Below are 20,895 nucleotides of genomic sequence, written 5' to 3'. Positions count from 1 at the left end.
AACCTTAAGTGGTCAATTTAATTTCAAGGTTTTCTGTAATACAATGTAACATATTTTAAGGTAAACAATTTCTGCACCTTTAGACATCACACCCTATCTGCAAACAGGCTTTGGAGTACAGTCCCAGGCTGCCGTGTTCCTGGGTTTACAATTTACTCAGCCAAATTATTCCAAGGAACAGGTGGAAACCAACCTGCATTAAAAAACGATGAAGACGTACTGACAATGTCAGTAGTCTGTCAGGGAGATACGCCTATCAGCTAACTGCAAACACTAAGACAACCTAAGTTAGGAACCTAATGCCTTATTGCAATAGCCTAGAGTTACTAGGTTCGTAATGAAGAAAAACAGACGTCTCCTCCTTGTTTCTCCAATCATGTCCTTTTGGAAACCTTCTTTCTCTCTGTTAACTACAGAAGCAGTACTTGATGGATCTTCTAAATATTAGTTACATGTGATGAATATCTTAGTCCTATCCAACCCGAAATTCATAAACAACTCTGAGTTAATAAATTCTTCCAGAATTACAAGTCTATCAAAAAAACTTGGAAGTTGGACAAAAACAATAGATGCAATACAAAAGGCACCATTATTTGGAAATACTAACCTGAACAATCCAGACCACTTTTTAAGAAGTGTTTCATTGTATTGGTCTCTTATCTCAAATAAAAGATCAAATAGTCGGTTCACAGGAAAACCATAGCCCTAAGGTATAAAAATACAGTCAATTCCTATCCCATGACTTCTGGACTCTGAGATGAGATTTATTATTCAATCTTGTCACTTTTATTGAACAAATTATAGTACTTTAAACACACCACTACAATTAGAAGATTATATATTAAATTCTCACCAAATACTTTATCCTATGTTACCAGTTTTCAAGTAGAAATTTGTCACATTTCTCTCTAACATTTTAACTTGTTATTTATGCATATAACTAATCTTTTTTTATCAGTGTGTTAAACATTGCAAGAACACTTGTCAATGATGTTCATTTGGTCTTTCAGCTGGAGAGTTAATGATAACTGGAATGCTATTCTTGCTTAAGATCAGAAGTAAAGCATTTATAAAAGACAAAAACGTACACAAATTACAAAGCTAACATTACTTTTGCACAGATATGAATAACTGGATGCTAGCTGGATAGCCCAGAACATTAAGTTGATAATACTGAAAAGGAGGAACCAAGGCAAGAAATACATATATTTTTTAAATATTCCTGTGTAATTTTGTTCTTGATTCATATATATGAATCAGGAAAACCCAAAGGAAAAATTTGACTCTAGGATTTTCAGTTAAATTACTAATATAGTATGTACCTGCAAAGTATCAGCAAATACTACAATGAGATTCTTCAGTTCCAGAACAAGGTCGGGATCACTGCAATATGACTGAAAGGCAGAAATTCTGGTTTTGTTAAAAGAATTTAAACTATGGGACTTATGTTTTCAAAGAATATTAGCACAGAAGGTTAAATTCTCCAGCCTTATCCCTTCACCTGACTGACTGCCTTAGTAAAAAACAACTGAGACTCACTTGTCTTCACTTAGTCCAGCTACATAAAAGTATTTGTTAAATTTTTATATGAACTATCAGTAGTAAAAAAGCTCAGAAAAAGTAAACTAAATATGAGATTCAATAAATATCAGTATGTTGTACTGAGATTCAAAAATCGGCAAATTACATTTATTTCAGTGGAACAGAAGCACACGTCAAAATGCTTTGCTAAATCAACATCAGAGAGGTTTCCACAGGATGTTCTTTTGAACACTAAGCCTGGGTCTAACTAGTGCTAACCGTGCCACCTCAGACAGCTTCCCAGCTGTATGGGGAAAACACTATAAAATACTTTCTAAGTAAGTTCAAATTACAAATTTGATGGTAAAAAGTCAAGACATTAAGTTATTTACTCCACTAAATGACTGAAATATGGAGGTGTGGAGTCATACAACTAAGGCTTTCACCTCAGCTTCACTATTTGCAATACTGGATAAAGTAAAAAAATATTTATATTAAAATAATTTAAAGCAGCATGAGAATATAGTATTGGTTAGAGACTATATATGCCTGTTTCACCTTTCTTTAATTTTTGCTCTTAGCATACTTTAGTAAAGTAAGGGTTTGGTTTACAATAATCCATAAGACCACATACACTTACCTAAATATTAGTCTGTACTAGGTTGACGTTAGAAAGAGATTGTGATAGAATTCGTTTTGATGGGTGTTATGCATTTTGAGAAGAAACAGTGATCAGCTACATGACAAGACACTGAAGAGTTCTTTAGAGATTACATTACTTTTACTCCTTAAATTACCATATTCTTACATAGGTGTATAAATCCATATGCAGACAATTAAGTTGCAATGTATTTAGCTTAAAAAAGTGCGGAATATATCTCAATTTATCCCAATCCTCTAAAATTAATTAAAAAGTATGAGAACATCTCATTTATCATAGAACCTTTACTGATCAGTGGTACAACTATAGCTGCAATTTGAGCTTTTTCCCCATTTTTCCTCAGCATCTATGAAATGTGAAATACTCCTTGAATTAAAGATCAATTGTAATAAAAATTAAAATAACATTGCATAAAGGAACTGCTTCTAGCAAACATTAAAAAGGGAAAGATAAAACTCTTCTATTTTTTTCCGATAGTAAAAGTTATACCAATAGTAAACTCTGAAGCAATTTACTATCAGTCAGTCAGAGTGAACAATGGTATTCCATTGGTCTTCACAGAGGAGTAAGAAATAGCATGCAGCTAGTCAGCATCATTGGAGCCAAGGTAGAAATGTAACTTTAGGAGACACACTTTTAACGTACTGAAATCCTCAGCTGATACAGAATTTTTCTAATACCTTTACTTCAACATAAACATATCACTACTATAGCACTGAAGAGATAGCTCCAAGGGTTTTGCTGGTGGAGTTTATTTTGGAAACACTGCATTTGGAATGATAATTAGGAACTATTTCCTGGTGGTGCTTTCAGTGCCGAACTATTCAATCTGATCTAATGAAGAGGTCAGTTGAGACTAATGAGGAAGGATTGCAATAATAACAGCAGATTAACTCTGCATATTCTAAACTGCTGGACTAAGAGAAGGTTTGGAAGACCCAGTGAGTTGTAAATCAGTGGAGGATTATGCAAATAGTCCATGGCTGCAGATCACAGCCTGATACTGTTGGGAAAAACAAAAGCTTGGCAGGCTCCCTCCCAAATCTGAGCAATTTTTAATCACAAGGAAAAGAAAACATGAGAAGTGTAATTTTTCACTTTGTTACTATCCCAGCTTTAAATATACAGAGCTCTGAAGTTGGAGGATTTAAACTGCAATACTGATAAGACTTCTCACTTACTGAATGTGTTCTAAGAACAGCAATGATCTTGGAAAGGGCCATGTTCCAGAGTTCATCGGTATATGTTCTAGTTACCAACCCTTGGGTTACATGTAAAATGTGGTCTTCTACTACAAAGAAACTAAAACAAAATAATGCTTAAATTATTAAGTTGTTTTCTAATATTAGAGCAAATTCTACCCTTTCACACACAAGCATAGTCAAACCCTTCCCCACTTGAGCAGTGACACTTTGGTAGGTTTGGTGTTCTGCTTTGCCCAGCATGAAGTCAATACGTGGAAAGTTTGTTTCATGCCAACTGCAGCCCAGGCTGCTGGGCGGTCCTTGTGGGGCACTGTACTGGTAGGATCTGGATGCTCTTCCCTGCTCAGACCCAGCAATAACCACCCGCATGATTTGTGCAGAAACTGAATCTTGCAGAAGAAAGTTTTTGGACAATGGGAGAACGGAGGATGAATTAAGAATCAATACAGTAAAACTGAAATAAATCTTAGTTTAGAAAACTTACCCTACAATTTGACTGAAGTATCTTCTATAGCCTTCTACTGTTTCGTGCTTTCAGTGAAAAAGAAAACAAGTTTAGGAATAAAAATACCACTAAGGACTACAACCCAAGTCAATGCAAAACCAAAAGTATTGGTTACCATGCTTGACTGTGGCTGCAGAACTAATCTTGCTTGTTTCCTTCTTTGTTTTCTGTAGTAATTTTCAAATATTTCTCCATCACCCTAAAACAAGACAGAAGTAGTTAAAACAAGAACAGTATCTCAGTATGAAAAAGGCACTTCTTAATTTAAGGAAATTCTCTTGAACTAAGCCACATATCTTGCATTTACTCCACACGTAGACCTCCAGCTGACAGCAGCAAAGTTTTGCATGCATTAAATATGCAGAAATTACCTTCTTTTCTTTTTTTAAAGTAGCCTACAGAATGTACTGTAAATAAAAATTTTGCTCATGTGCCTACATTTTGTCAAACAATATTACCCATTTTAAGCAATATTTATGTTTTTAAACTACGGTTTTTAGAGTATATTAATATTTATAGACAAGGCATATTAACTATTACTCTATAACTGAAACTAATTGTCTCCTACAGTGTTTCTCTAGGTTATTCAAGAAACTAACTGCGTTGTGAAGTTAAGTTACAAAAATGTTTCTGTGAATATATGATACATCTGAACACTGCCTGTGTTAGCTTTGCCTGAGAAAAAAAAACCACACATGAGATTTATTTAATATTTGCTTATTCTCTTTGGAATTGGTAAATATAATGACTGTGGATTTGGATTTTTCTCCTATCATGGTGCTCAAAAATACAATACCCTCTGTGCCTAATGATTATATTGTGAGGAATTCAAGTGACATCCTACCCATCTCATTAAGATGGCCATTCAGCAGAAACCATCTGTCCATTTGAAATCAGTGCTACATTGACTCATCTATCTACTGAACACAATGTAATTTGTATGCAAGCAGAATAAAGCAGCTTAGCGTTTTTAAGGTTTGTTTTCACTTCATGTGCCAATTATCAGGCTAGTGCTGTTCAGAATTCCATTACTTGGGCTTCCAAAAAATCTTCAAATGAAATTATTACAGAGATTGTACATTACTAAGGCAGCATTACTTACCTAACTCCTTTATAAGACATAACAAAGAAAGTTTAAATTTAGTATTTTAAGTTCATAATGAATATTTAATCATATTTAGAAATACTGCTAACCTAACAAAATGTAAAAGTAAAAAAGAGACTTGGCTAAAAAACAAAAAAATCCACTTGAAACTGAGATGCAAATTTACTAGAACACTTTCTGTTGCAGCAGAACTTTACACAGTGTGTTCTAATTCATACTAACCATTCACCTCCAGCCCAAATATTCAATGCAGTTTTCAGATGCACAAAGCCATTATTGAATTCTACTTCCAATGCCAAATCTCTACTCAGTCCTGACACAAGCTTCTCAAATGAAAAAGAGTAGCTGTTCTTCTCAAATCCACACCAAAAATGGAGATGTAAAATATCTTACGATTATTTATAGACCGTGCTATCCTATGCAGTCAAGATCAGCAATTCAGGCATAATGACTATTTTAAAGAGATGTTCTAAAGCAATCAGCAGAATACAGCAACAACCCTGATGATTCACTCACTGAATAAGCAAAGGAAAGGCAAGATAAAATATACCAAAGCAATGCATTTGTTTTGCCCAGCTTCCAAAAATTCATGAGTTTATATCAATAGAAATAATAAATCAGTTCACATTAGGTTATAAATTCTAGGGATAGTGCTCATATATCAAGTGTTGTTTCACACCATAGTTACATTTATTTTATACTGCTATATAGCATTTAGTTAAAAGGTAACATTACATGCTAAAGAGATCAAGGGTGTTTTCACCAGAATTTAAATATACACCATCTCACATAATATATGCATGAAAAAAAAAGCTCTTTATATATATTGCCCAGAAGTTTCTAGTCTAAAGAAAGGTTACTCATCAATCAATACAGTCTGTTTGGTATGTATGTATCTTACAATCACAAGCTACATAGTATTCTGAGGTATATAAAATTCTGCTTTCTTCTTCAATATGAAGAAGCAGAGTAGAAAACTATTGTCCTGCCTAAAAATAGAATATTTTCCACAATTTTGTAGCAGAGAGAGAATTCACTGAGAAGGTGACATTTGCTGTGAGATAAGTCCTTGATCTAGAAATGTAATGAATAGCCACGTGGTATCAACCCCCCTCCTTTGCTGTCATCATGAAGTTCTCTAAACTCCAAAAGGGATGGTTTACAACAGGAGGTAAATGAGAAGGACTCCAAGAAGGGGTTAATGCACAACTCTTGATAATGCTACCACGACTTATTAATTAGATTATGCTGGCAGGAAAGACAGAAGCCCTATTCTGAAGACATCAACAACCCTTTTTTGGTATCAGAGAGCACTCCAAGTTGTTTTCTGTCTCCAGTAAATTTGGAAGCTGGCAAACTTTCTGTGCAAACCCAAAGAGCATATCCTTGGATCAAGATTCCAACATCAGGATCCTTCTCAAAGTGAAAAACATACTCACATATTACTTTTAAATGTCATCTATTAATTTTACTTCAACTGGTGTATTTAACTTAACACATTCTTTTTCATATGTTATTTCACACTCATTTCCTCTGTAAAAAGAAATGGTCCATTCTTTTTTAATAGTTCTGGTAGCCTGTCTTTCTGTCTGTCTTGTTCTTTCATTGAGATGAATAATTACTCATGTAATTACTGATGCTTGTGTTTGGATTCTTTCTTTAAAAAACAAAGTAATTTCAAGATATAAGTTTCCATGTTACACAGCTGCAAGGATTCCATAAAAAGAAGATAACCCAGCCTGAATGCTTGAAGCTAGGTCCAGCTGAGATTGTAGGATTAACAATACTTCAGAGTACTTCATCTATATGCCCCGATATTATTTTATATGTAATATGACTTAAAAAGTAATTGAGACATAGGAAATGTGAGAAAATAATAAATAATTTATTACCAAGTTTCCCCAAAACAGTTTTTGTCCTTGTTAGCTTGTCCATTGTATCTCTTTTACAGCAGCTAAAATGGGCAATTATGTCTCTGCCACTGAATGCCACCTAATCTGCCTGAGCTCAGCCTGTCACAATCTCCAGTTTTTGCTTGCTATTTTGCTCTATTATTCCCATTTCCACAAGATTCAGACTGAATGTTCCTGTATTTTGTAATATTGATCATATCCCCCCAAACATTTAGGTAACATGGAACAGGCGGGGGAACTGCAAAAGTACTGATACCACTATTGAGGCAGACATGCATATTTTACATATATTCTTAAGAACACTTATGTAATTAATGTCTTGCTGTGTGTCCTTTATTATGCATATAAAATAAAACATGTATCCGTGCCCTGAGTATCCATACTCTACCGACCTCAACTGGCTCATCCAGAACTACTACTACTAGAAGCAATATGCTTGCTTGCTTAGGAACTATTACAGTATGAAAAATACAAAAATGAACATTCAACTTCAAAAAGTAAAATATCTTTTTGAGGTCACCTTAATACATACCAAAACTGAATAGATGTGCAAACACCTATAGACTGGAGAAAAGTCTACAAGATCTTGGGCAGTTAAAACCTGAAGAAGGAAATGAAAAAGAAAAGTATATAAAGCATAAAAAGCATATAACGTGCAAAATGTGATACATGACCAACAGAACTTGTCCCCTTAATAAGGACCCAAAAATGGATGGATTCTATCACAAATGTAAATTAATTGCTCGACTCTCCCCTCCCTTTGTACTCCAGTACTAAATTTTATTTGTGTTACAAGACCAGACTCCTTTCACTGTGTTTTCAGAGCACCAGATTTAAGGTCTAAATACTCGCTGTTTTATTCAGTTTATGAATACTGAATATTTGATAGTGGAAAGAGTTCTAACACAAGCTGAAGTCCTCAACACAGAAATGCTGGCTTTAGCAATAGCAGAATATTCCAGCGGGTGACATATCATTTACAGTGGGCAGGTAATACATAATGTAAATTGCAACTGAATTCCAGAATAATTACAAGTTCTATCCCATTGAATGTCCCCAAACATGATGTTAAAGCTAGCATTAGTACAACTAATACTTTGGCACTGTTTTTTCGCCCTAAAATGCTGATCTGGACTGGTGTCCCTTGAAGGTGTTCTCTGGTTCCTCCTAACTAATGTTGACCAACTACAGGCAGCGGAGTGCAAGTTTTGTTAAATAAATCTATAAAATTCACTTTAAATAAAACATGCTGATTTAGTATAAAGTTACCTCTTCTTCGTGTTCATCATCATCTTCAAACGTTCGCTTCAATGTAATTTCATTCTTGGATTCCAAAATTCTACTTCTACCTAAATGCATATTCCGACCATAGTTTAGATTATTCTGCTTCTGAAGAGCGGTACTAAAGGTTTTCTGCTGCTGTGCCTGTTTTAAGAGTAGCACCAATAAAGAGGGATGTAATGCAAATTTCATCATTGATGAGTGTATGCTATGACATGAAAAACAGGTGGTGCTATTGAACACACATCAGTGTAACTGCAAGATGTCTGTCCTCAGCCTACACTGATGATTTTGTCTTTAATCAATTTGGGATGTTAAATTAGTTCAATAGCTAATTTCTGCATAATTTTTCCCTAATCCCCAGAATACAATTTTAAAGGAAGAAAAAATAAAAAATTAAACTGTAATTTTCCTGATCATAAATTGCAAACAGAGAATCAATATTTAAATGAAGTACAGTTATCACAGTTTCCAGCTATTTGTTTGCTGTCTTCAGTTAAGTATTAGTGAGCAGACAGCTGCAGAAGCCAAATACACTATGTTGTCCTTACTACTGAAAGAAATGCAACAAGGTAGCACAGTATAATCTTGCAATTAAATTTCATTTATAATAATCAATGCTGCATTTTACAGGAACCTTTCTTTGATGACAAAATGGCAACCCAACCTGAACTCTGCCCAACAAAAAGTCAAATTAAAACTTTGCTTGCTCTCCAAATAAATTTTAAAAGCATTAACTGCTTTAAAGCTTGCCCAGTACCAGTGCTTTGAAGTGGCAGATTATTTTGTGACGGAACAGGCAAGGGCTCCAGCTGTCCCAGGTCTCCTCCTGGCTCTCACCTCAGTCCTCTGCATTAGTAGTACTTTAGAAAGGACGAAGCAGTTATCTCAACACTTTTTAGTCTTATTCATCCTTGCTGGCTGGCCAGATAGGCTGCTCTTTGTTTTGGTGTAGTAGCTGCTGAGTTACAAACTGTCTAGGAGTTGACTACTCAAAGTATTTCATAATTTTTCCCAGGGAGGAAACTACTTCTTGTCTAGGACAGAGATACAAATTTGGAAAGAAAGTTTGAGGCTACTGAAGTATCACACTGCTGCTTCCTGTGTTAGCCAGGAACCACTAGAATGACAACTTCATGTCCAGGAGAAGAAACTACCCAAGATGTCAGCAAGCATTTCACAGCTCTCCATCTTTACTCAAAGGTCTATGTGATGACTATAATCCTTAGACAAATCTTTTGGGCTAACCTGAGACTATCAACACTGGTATTTTCAGTAGACAACAGGACTGAAGTCATCCTGTTAGGTTGGCTTACCTGCTTCATGGCAGTTTCCCCAATTCTGTCAGAATGCTTTCGAATACTCTCCAAGAAATCCTTGAGATCTGACATGGATATTTCTTTTATTTCTTCACGCAGTTTTGGAAGATTTTCTATCATTATCTGGCAAAACCGGTATTGGCTAACTCTAGGAAGATATAGATTTTCTAGCTGTTCCATTGTTTTTAAAGCAGAATAGTATCTACAAAGAGATTAAAATCAAATTGTGTAGCTTCTTATAAAATTTTAATAAAATACTTTGTATATCAAATATAGGATATCATTACCACACATGCAATACATACCTAATGAAATTACCCTGTTCTTAGAAAAATTAAGAAACAAAAGGTCATCCATATAATGCTTTAGTTTGGAAAAAAAAAACCAACAGTAAACTGTGAGAGTGACTCAGTCAAGTCAAAATTTTAAGTAGGCTCCTATGGTATTAGCTGTTCTCATCAATAGAGTCCTAAAACCACATGGAGCATCCTGCAGAATTGAGGCACTAAAGTCATAACAATTATTTCCCCTTCTAGATTGGATTTATTAGGGTTTTTTATGAGTTCTTTTTTCTGAAACACAAATTGCCAATCACCCAACATTGCCATATACGCACCAAACAATGAAAAAAATCTTGGAAAAGTGTGCCTGTATGTATCTGCCTTCTTTAGGTACATGTGAACATATACACACATCCACACCCCACCCTCTTTGCATCATCCTTAGCTGGAAAAGACATCTATACGCTTATCTTAAGCAATATTTTTTCCAGCAGCATATCATATTTTGCTGTAAAGCATGAATCTATTTACTCTTCTGACAAAATACAGTATATCACATCAAGAAAACAACTACTTTGAAAAAGCATTAAGGTCAGAGGGTTTTAAAAAACCCAAACCAACAAAGACTGCTTAATATTCTCTATTCTTCCGTGTTCTATTAGCCTACAGACTATCTGTAGCAGAAATATGGAAGAATGGCCTGAGAGGGGGAAAAAACAAAACACCAATAAATACTTTCTCTCGTGTCCATACACTGTGCAGATGTTGTACCATACATTCATAACTGTGTTGTGAAATTTTATATAACGGACAATGAGTTTAAAGAAATACTCAAGCTTAAACTAAGTGTAAAAAGTGATTTAACTGCAAAATAAATTTAAAGAAAGACTTGAACAATTTTGACAACAGAAAGCTACCAAATACTGAGACATCAACTCTAGCTATTACTACAGTTATTTACCTCTCTTCACTCTCAGTTCTCTCATAGATTACAGGGGTTGTGGGGCCAAGACTTACTTGCTAAAACCATTTATCAACTTCAGGCCTGTAGCATGTAAGTAAAATCTTGATGCTTTCAGCTGATTTAGGGAAACATTTAAAGAAGGAAATTTTAATTGAAGGAAATTGGCTTTCCATGCTTCCTCTTATAATCAGTAGAGAGATGAACACCACAAGGAGGTGATTCAGAGCTGAGTCAGGCTCCTACATGCCTATTCCTGAAGTCAATACCCTTCTCTTTCACTTGCAAATGTCACACAGGTTCGTAAGGCAGAATGCTTGTGAAAATTTTTACTTTACTGAAAAGATGAAGCAAAATAGAAGTGGGTCAATACTGAGATACACAGCTAAACTAAGAAGGCAATAAACAGAAACACCATGATCAACGAATTTGTGATGTCAACAACGTTTTAAAGAGAGGTGCAGGAAACAGGTTAAACATGAATAGGACAGCAATCAGTTGTAGATGTGACAGTAATTTTCCTTTACGCAGTATTCTTACCAGCTACTCAGCCGAGGAGGCTTTTGGAAAAATGCATTTACTTTGGCCTATTAGAACAGAATAAGGTGAACCGATGCCTTCTAGCTTGGTCTTGGAACAGGAAAAGTAGAAAAACTGAGATCAGGATAAGCTAATTTGCTGTCAGTTCCAACCCTTTCTTTCCGCAAATACAGGGTAATATCCTCAGCCCATTTTTAGTTTCTCATGTTATAACCTTAGTTTCTTTTTCTTCCTGAAAGTCCTACACAATCAGTACTGGAAAATTGCCAAATCATTTTGAAAGGGAAAAGCTGAATATGAGGAAAGTCCCTTCAAATGTTCAAGAAAACCTGGAAAAGTGTCCTTTCCAGTTCTTTCGCTTCTGGATATTACTTTGTAGATATATTGAGTAAACACTTTCAAACTGAAATACAATTCAAGCTGCTGGCTCCCCTTCTGTAGACAACCAATAATAAATTATTAATACTACAGTCATAACTTCTTGTTCCATTCTGAAATAAACACATTGTTTCGAATTTTCTCAATCAAGACATTTCTAAGTTAACAATTCAGCATAGCTGGAGGATGGGAAAAATCTTCTCTTTTATTCAAGAACGCAACTGCTTTCTGGACACTGCAAATAAAGAGGTTTCAAGTGTAAATTAGGAGCTTTTGTTTATTATATACTTGGTTTATATAAAATATACATAAGGTGACGGGAATGTTGCAGATAAGAAGGAGTCTGGGGGTTTTATGTGTGTGGTTTTTGTTTTTTTAAATAGTAAATGACCAAGAGTGCCACATGGTGAGACTTCTGGGGAATAAAACCATAATAGCATCAAAATCGTATAAAAGGTTTTTATTTAAATTATACAGATCAGCTTATCAGAACACTGTTAGTTCATCTGGAAGGTTTTTGGGTGCTGTCTCTAAGATCAGAATTAACATAATCCATTTTAAATCCATTCTAGAGTCCCTTACTAATTATATATATATATATGGAGCTCAGGACCTTGCCCTTTTAACATCTGTTCTGATAAAGCACTGAAGCCTTATTAATTTGAAGGTCATCTGCAGGTCAGGATTTAAACTAAAAAGTTTTGCATATCATTTCATGGAATGATGTATTTGTATATGTTGCTTTAAAAACATTCCATAGATTTAACTCAATGATGAAGTTTTTGACAACAATATTATTAGTTCCCATCATATATTATCAATCATAAAAGGTGAAGATTGCCCATTTGACTGCAAATGAGTTAAAGAAGTATCTTCAAAGTTATTTTTTTTATATAAATATAGCAGTCATCTGTCTATTCTTCTGAGCTAATCTTGTAAGAATATGTTCCCCAATGCAGAATTTATAATGTAAGCTTTGAAATTGAAGTCACAAGTTTGAAACACCAATAGAGGTCATATGATAAGACTGTTCAGTACTGATCCATCTTGTCATCAGAACCAGAAAACTGCAAGATGGATTTTACCAGCATCTCCAAACTATAAAAATGGAAACTTCTAAAACTAGCAAGCAGCAGGACTGGAAGAACAACAACAACAACAACAACAACACCCCCCCAAACCAACCAACCAAACAAAAACCCCCACCAAACAGAAGATCAGTGGTTTGCATCATCTTATTCTAAAATGGAGCTGGCATTTTACAAAATGTCCAAGGCCCAGGCACAGAGTAGTCAGGTCTGTATTAGAATTTGAAACATCAACACACAAAAAATCCAAAAGAAAAAGAAAGTGACCATTACTTTAGAGTACACTAAGTATTAAGTTATGTTTTAAATGACAGAACTTTTAAGATTTTTATCAGCAGAGTGTCATTTGGAGGCAGTTAAGAGAAATACCATAACTTACTGAAAAAGTCCCATCAAGATAAACTAGAGCAGTCAAGAACCTACACAGGACAAGAGCAAGATGAACTCAAAGGCTGTGAATTTTACTGAGAATAACATATTTCTACACAAGCCTTTTGAGTAAAGAAACATATAGTCATGTCCCAAAATTTCCTGCTGAAAAAACAAGAGGAGAGACAATAACTTTAAAATTGTAATTTTATTTTAATTAAGGAAAAAAACTTAATTTACAAAGAAAAAATAGTAGTGTTCTTCAACTTTTGTGCTTCCCTCAGAGACAAATACTGTATATTCTTGTTTACTACATTTCCACTGAGTAAATATGGAAAACTTTTTGTACTCTACTAAACAGATTTAAGGGAGTTCATTGGCATTTTTCAATAATATTGCAGAAAAGTCACATTCACAGAGATCTTGAAGATGATATATTGAAATTACAATTGAAAACCATTCACCACAGGAACAACTATCTATTTATTTTGTTTTTAGATCTAGTTGCCTTAACAATTCTAAACCTAATTTTAAACTTCCCCAGCATACCAATTTTATCAGTTGCCCCAAAGGACCACAAACTGAGATCAAGGCACTACAAACTAAAACTTCTGTAAAGTGAGTCAAAAGCTCAATATTTCTTAAAATCAGATTAAAGAGTTGCTGTGTGATAAAAACAAGATCTGTGGAATACCTTCATCCATAATGATGTGGTAGGAGATTTTAAACAGAAATTATCAAACAAATAGGGTTGTGAAAACAGTGAGAAAGCAAGCAGCTGACAGTTCAGTATCAAATATATATTTTGATGGGGTTTTTTGCCAGATCCATGGTACCTCTGGTATTGATTTGCAGTTGGTAAAATCCAGTGTTTCATTTTGACATTGTTCCAAAACAATGCAGAAAACCAAAATCAAATCACCATCGCTTGTATCTGTTCTAATATCTTTCCATACAGACATGGGTAGAACCAAATTATATAAATTAGGAAGTTTTCCTATTTGCTTCCTTTATGTCTTATGGTTTATTTGAATGCTTGGAAGGGCTGCATGACTGTCTCAGTGAGACTTAGTAACCTAAATAACTAATCAGCTCTGTCTTCCCCACCGTTCAGAAGAAAGCTTATAGTAAGGTCAGAAAACAAATCCAAGTCTTTCAGGGCAAAAAGCTCAAATCTGAAGACCATGCTCTTTCTTTAGTCCTTCCCACAGTAGATTCCAGAAGATTCAGCAACCACCTTAGCAGATTGATTTATTGAATTATTTCCATTGTATGGCAGGTTTGGGGTTTTTTTGTAATACTTATTGTGCAAGAAGACTTGCAAAAACACCAGTTCTAACAATTCCCCATTAGACCACAATCACTTGAAGCAGCTGGAAACTTTCTCCAGAGACACATATCAAAATCCAAATGCACAGGCCATGGTAACAGAGTAATGGTAATAAAATGTGTGATGATCTTATCTCTTACTTAAAGATCTAGGTAGTTCAGTTTAAATGCATGGCCCCCACTAGGTGTTCTGGAGAGCAGTGAAGAAACCACGCCTCTCCCCTGTGCTTCCTCAGCTAAGACTTTAAACCCTCCATAACTCTTTCCAGCCAATTTTGTCTGTTTAGAGCAGATTCCGCCGTTCCTTCCTCTCACAACTATAGTTCTTGTCAACTTGTGTTATCCATGGCTCAGGAGACAGATAAATAGGATACAGAGCCTTTCACCTCTAGGTTATCAGTTCAAACGTAGCCCATGTTCATAGGGACCAAAAGTTGCTATCAATAGATGGCTTCTTGGACTCCAGTAAACCTCCATTCCATCTGCATAAACCAGTATGTATTCCACACCCAAAATCCTGCATTATCTTAAAAGGTGTCTGCCATGGAGAAAAGGAAATGGAATTCCAATCTTTACCCTAAAACAACTGTCCCCAAAATATACAGAATAGCCACACTTTCATCTTCCCTTCCTTTAAACATTAGAAATCCTATGTTACTCACAGTGCAAGACTGTAAGACAACAGAATAACAAAAATATATTCTGAAAGGCTGCAAGCAGAGAAAGTCAAAAGAAAAGAGGTCTTTTTAAAAATGACCAGTGAAAGCTTTGCTGGATTAACAAACCTCAGTGAAGGTTTATGAGAAAAATTATCTTTGCCTAAAATAAACATTCCTCATTGTTTTTGTTAAGACAGGCATTGTCAATGCTCCTCTCTCTGACTCTTCCAGGAAAGCTTCACAGCAAAACTTAGGAACATAAGTTTTGAAATTCCTTGTATCTGCACACATCAGCTATCAGGTCTTTGCACTGACACTATGGGTGTCTGCTATTGCTCAATCAGTTAGTGATAAAGGCCAGGATACACTCACTCTTTGGATTTGTGGCCTGCTAAGCCACAAGGAAATTACCACTTGAATTACCTGCAAGTTTCACAGGATAGCTACCTCTAGGCTGTATTATAGGGAATTTTAAGTCACAGGCAAAGTAGTAACTGTAGCATAGCTAATGAAAGAGATACCTAAGCTGGAGCAGTAGCCTGCAGCAGAGTCTAAACCTTCTGCACTCCATGTGATTTCAAGGTATGGTACATCAAAGCTATGGCATCTCCCCTCTCCCTTAGATCTTTTTATGGTATGACAATGACATGTCCAAACCCCTTAATTCAGTATATCATCCTTTAACTTTTAAGACTTCCTGTCTGGCAACTCCTTCCTCAGGAAAATTATCAGATCTGAATCTCTTAAATAACAGAAATTCAGTTTTAGATTTAAAGAGTACTGATGATTTCTCAGAAAGCACATCAACCATCAGTGGACTCTATAAAACTCCTAGCAAACACGGAGTCAAAAATGCTAAAAGCCATCTGCAATTTTACCTCACCTAAGTGATCTCTCCATGATGACATTAGGAACTACAACTTCCCTTGCAATTCTAAAGCCGGGATGCTGCTTGTCTTGCCTAACAGAGTAAGGGAATGGCAGAATGCAGGCCTTAATTCCAGTGTTTTCGTATTTTCAACATGCTAAACATAGCGTGCTCTACAGACCACCTTGCAGACGGAAGCAGTGCGATTCAGACAGCACACCCTGCAGTCTGTTCTCTGACCAGAGTAGCAACAGCACTGGACTGTTTACATCTTTCTGCCGAGCTGCTCCAAGAGCACTGCAACAACATGCTGCCAGCTACTCTAAGCAGATATCAAATCACTGTCCTGTTCAGAGGAAATAGCGTATAGTAGTCAAGCTGATAAGATCTACCACACTGGTTCACATCTACCAAGTTTTGATTGGTAATAAGAGACAGCATAGTGCCATAGCTATTAGGTTATACTTAAAGCTCTTCTATTTCTGCAGCAGACCTCCCAGACAGCATGTGTGCACAGGTATCAAGTAGGACACATACCACTGTCAAAGATGCATCAGATTTGCTGCAATGCTGATTGATCTGATGTGTACAGTAGATCTGATGCATTTTGGACATGTCTGCACACAGGCTTTAGAGCCGATTTACTCATACACAGTGGCCTTTGTTGAGGATTTTCAGATGTCCAGTGGTATGGCAGGAGGTGTTGGCTACCCAGACAACAGAAATCCAGACAAACAGTCCAAAGTAAATCTAGATTACACAGTAGTCCTGTAGACACCTTACTATGCATAGCTAGTTCCAAACGGAAACAGGTCCAGACAGACTTGTTAGCAGAAGCTTGCTGCAGTGGTGCCAGGTGCACAAAGAGGCAATGACAATGATCATGAATCCCGCAAAGGAAGACACAGAGCAATCGGTGTGACTGAGGCTGTATGAAAAGCAGGCAGGGATGAAGGTGGCAATGATGCTGTAGAAATCAGGAAAAGAGCAGCAGTGGTATTCCTGCGGTGGGTGTGCATGAGGTACAAGGCGGCAGCAGCAGCCCCAGTGGGACAGGATGACAGTTACAGGGGGGCAGGGGCAGCCAAGCTGTCACACAGAGAGAACTGGGAATGCTGGGGTTACAGCAGCGGTAAGTGGCTCTCTGAGAAGATGGAAAGCGAAGACACAACAGAGGAAGGAGCAACTGGTCATGTACCAGTTCAAAACCATTATTCTAGAAATTTATTTTTAATTATGGTTTTCATTTTTTTTTTAACAAGTCAGTTTGTCACAGAAGGAAAACAACACAAACACCAGCACATTTTCTGCACTTCGTTCTTGTAGCCCCATGTACACAAAAGATTAGCACAGAGATACCAGATAAATCTAAAGAAAGGTATATGAAGTGAAATGTCCTTTTTTCTTGGATTATGAATTCAATTCAAATACATTATGACGGATTAATCAGGTATTAAGGTACTCAGAAATATCTTAATTCCCTAAGGATCTTATGATTCTTGCTTCTTAAACTGTTTTAAGTATTAAAAAAATAATACACTTCACATTTTATAATCGTAATTTCACTGCATGTTATGCTTATTTAAGTAAACATTATTTTTCATGGCAATCACTAAGCTCCTAGAAGTCTTTATATTTAATATAACATTTGTTCACTTGCAGTGACATTCTTGAAACACAGACAAGGTATTATGAAAAGATGACTACACATACCAAGCTACAGGACTTAGAATACTTACATGTCTACATCAGTGTTTGCTATTCTATCAGTTTACTTACAAATGTTGTATTTTACTCATAGAAGTAAGTTCACTCACCTTTTTACATTCATCTGTTCTTTTAGTTTGCTGTACATTTCCAGCACTGCATAAAAACAAGCAGATTAACCCATGGATCTTATTGTGGCTTTAGTTAATCAAAGAGAAAAATATATACTGTAAAGGACAAAATAAACCATAGAAAAGGATATGCTAAATTTACCTTATTTAATTCCTACTGTAACATAAATGTGATAAAACTAGCAAAAAAAAAAAAATTCTAGAATGCAGCTAAGAAAAAAGAACTGAACTCTTAACAGCCTTTAAATGAAAAAGAATTAAGATGAAACGTAACAGTAGACACTATATATATCAAGCATATTCATTCACTTACTACATACCATAACTTTATCTGCATTACGAGCCTATGACCTGTCTCCATTAAATGGCAACAGTACCACCTACTGTACTCATAACAAGTCAACAACAAGACTTTGCAAAGAAAAATTCTCAAATCTGTTTTACGCCAATATCACAAACAGGATGAAACCCTTGTAGAGCTGTGTGCAATCCTACAATATGACCCTTCTGAAACATCATTTAGAGCTCTTATGCTTTATAAAAAAAAAAAAAAAAGCCTGTAAAGACACAGAGCTGAAAGTACAACGTTGAAACAGAATCATTAGTATTTTCCCTAGAATTCAAGCAGTAAAACCCACCCTCTTAAGCAACAAATTCATTGTTTATCATATTAAAATATTATTTCATTTAAAGCTGTATGTGGCTACGTTGTTTGCATCATTTATATCTGTCTCACTGGCTTCTCACAAAGTGTCATAATTGCTCTATGTCAAGTATTGTAAAAGAGATGGAACCTACGTGTTGACATTGTTTTAAAGCCCACTAATTTTTGTGTTGAACTGGATGTTACAGGATCACAACTTAAAAAATAAAATTCTTTTCCATTTTGGCTACTGTGACTTACTGTATTTAATTTGCCATCGTATTTAGCTATAGGTCACTCACCTGGAAGACACAACTGTAGTTTTTCCACAACTGTTGTAATATTCCGTTGCTGAACTCTACATCGGATGATTTCCTCTGTTTGGGCTATCACCTTAGAGTTTTAAAAAAAAAAAAGAAAGAAAGAAAAAAAAAAGAAAATCACAATTAAATTATGCAAATAAATTTAATTTGCTACAAATATTCATAATGCCCATATAGGAAGCACCACTTTCTCACCTCTTTCCCAGCATCCTGAAGCCTTCGGTTGGTATCAGTAACTTGGACCTTAAAAATAATTTCACCTTTGTTAGACAAATATGCATATATTGCCCTGATGTGACTGCTCACCCTTGTAATCAGATCATGCTTCATGAGAAACTTAGAACAAAGAAATGCAAATTCAAATTAACTCTACAGCTTGAACTTGAACTTTTGATCGCAAAGGGCTTTTGTTAACTTCAATTACTTATGACAGTTCTTTCTAACAGATTCTGTGGCAAACTTCTCAAATTTACTTGGGATTTTTGAACTTTCCTTGTTTCTGTAGGTCTGTCAAACAATTCAAATCATTGACCCAATTGACCACTGGTCCCTTTTTGATAACCTCAATGAGCTCTATGGGCCATTCATTGTCTGTAAGAAATGGTGATTGCATTTTATGGTAATTAAACATTCATACTTTGCTGAATGCAAACACTGGGTGGTTGATTAACATCAAACGTGGAAATCTCCAAACCACAGCAACATTTTAATGCTGCAGGTGCAGGCAAAGCTCGACCTCAGATTTTCCCACATAGTAAGTGACTCATTAGGTCATCATAATAAGGAAGCACATTCTAGTTTATTAAAAATCTCATTAATTTCTGAACAAAGATGCTCAATGACCTCATTGATGCTGTATTTGGTCTCTTGTTATCTGAATATCCTTTATATAATGCTCTTCTAATCATAACCTCTGATGAACTATGCTCATTCTGTCTGGTGTGCATATTTTGCTCTCAAAAGTGTAAAGAGAGCTAAAAGGGACGGATCTCATAATTCACTATTCTGCATTCTGGTTTGGGAGTAAATCTTAGTTCTCATTTCTAATGAAAACTACTAACTCCACCTACTCTCCTACTCATTACAAAGTAAAGAAAATTTATTTCTCATGAATAACTGCAGTATTTTTATTTTTCTAATCAAGATTTTAAATTTTTCTAAGGTCTGACATATATACACAAGGTTAGAAAAAGACCTATGTAAGAAATATTGGTTTTGCCATTTGTTGTTCATTACCTTCTGAGAAAGCCTTTAAAAAGGGCAAAATAATTTTGGTAACATTTGCTGAAAACATACATTAAAAAAAAAAAAAATCAGAATTAGACCTAATAAAATACTCAGCTTTGTAAACATAAACTACTGGATCAGGCAACAGCTCTAATCACAAATCTTAAATAATCCACTTTTAAAAAATTGTTGTAAACATCAGAGTGTATGTGATAATCACTAAATTCTTATTCTTCAGTAGAAGAGTCAAGTTCCTTCTTTTAAATTCAAAGACAATAATATATAAAACTCCAAAAAACTAGTTCCTTACCTTTAATTTTTCTGCATCAGCCCTAACTTTAAGAAGTTCTGTAATAGCATCCACAAAGCCCTGATGGTGAAAATTGCACATCTTTTCTATCTCCCTGTCATGGTTACGTATGCAGGCATCTAGTTTTTCCATAAACCTCTGATGTGCATTTGGTTGGTCATCATATACAGACCTGTTAAATACAAATAAGAAAATCAAAGTTTACTTTTCCCCCAGCTAAAAATAGCATGCAAGGATCTTTATTGAAATCCCTCTCTTAAGAAGAAAATAAAAGCACACAAACTTGATGTTACGGTGGCATCATTTGTGATCCACTCCACCAAAATCATCATCAAAAGAAAGAGATGGCGCAAAACTGTGAACTGAACCCAGCCCTTATGGCATTAATCCAGGTGCTTAACCAGTTACATCATGGTTGACCTGAGCCTCACTGGTCTGTTATTTATGCCCTAATACTATGGGTACAAAAGAATCAGTTTCTCCAACCACCTCAAATAGCATGGATCGCTTTTCCATCAAATTCCACTCTTTGCTAAATATAAAGAAGTGAAAACATACAAATTTGCTTTCC

General features: G+C 35.4%; 1 protein-coding gene across 6 annotated transcripts in view; it reads right to left on the bottom strand.

Moving 5' to 3' along the window:
• The window catches only part of EXOC6 (exocyst complex component 6), a 98,536-nt gene that overhangs the window by 57,393 nt on the left and 20,248 nt on the right, over positions 1–20,895 (bottom strand). For all 6 annotated transcript variants that reach the window (XM_041127106.1, XM_030029987.2, XM_030029988.2 and 3 more), the window contains exons 2-13: positions 20,325–20,496; positions 18,983–19,030; positions 18,767–18,857; positions 17,801–17,846; positions 9,508–9,712; positions 8,180–8,335; positions 7,443–7,511; positions 4,008–4,091; positions 3,872–3,918; positions 3,364–3,484; positions 1,323–1,394; positions 608–705 (exon numbers count right to left, since the gene is read on the bottom strand). In XM_041127106.1, coding sequence (XP_040983040.1) covers positions 608–705; positions 1,323–1,394; positions 3,364–3,484; positions 3,872–3,918; positions 4,008–4,091; positions 7,443–7,511; positions 8,180–8,335; positions 9,508–9,712; positions 17,801–17,846; positions 18,767–18,857; positions 18,983–19,030; positions 20,325–20,496 — 1,209 coding nt within the window. The remainder of the gene's footprint in view (positions 1–607; positions 706–1,322; positions 1,395–3,363; positions 3,485–3,871; positions 3,919–4,007; positions 4,092–7,442; positions 7,512–8,179; positions 8,336–9,507; positions 9,713–17,800; positions 17,847–18,766; positions 18,858–18,982; positions 19,031–20,324; positions 20,497–20,895) is intronic.

This window comes from Aquila chrysaetos, chromosome 11 (assembly GCF_900496995.4).
Source record: "Aquila chrysaetos chrysaetos chromosome 11, bAquChr1.4, whole genome shotgun sequence".
Classification (NCBI taxonomy): domain Eukaryota; kingdom Metazoa; phylum Chordata; class Aves; order Accipitriformes; family Accipitridae; genus Aquila; species Aquila chrysaetos.
The sequence above is the reverse complement of the archived record's forward strand: the minus strand, read 5'-3'. Positions and strand labels throughout refer to the sequence as shown.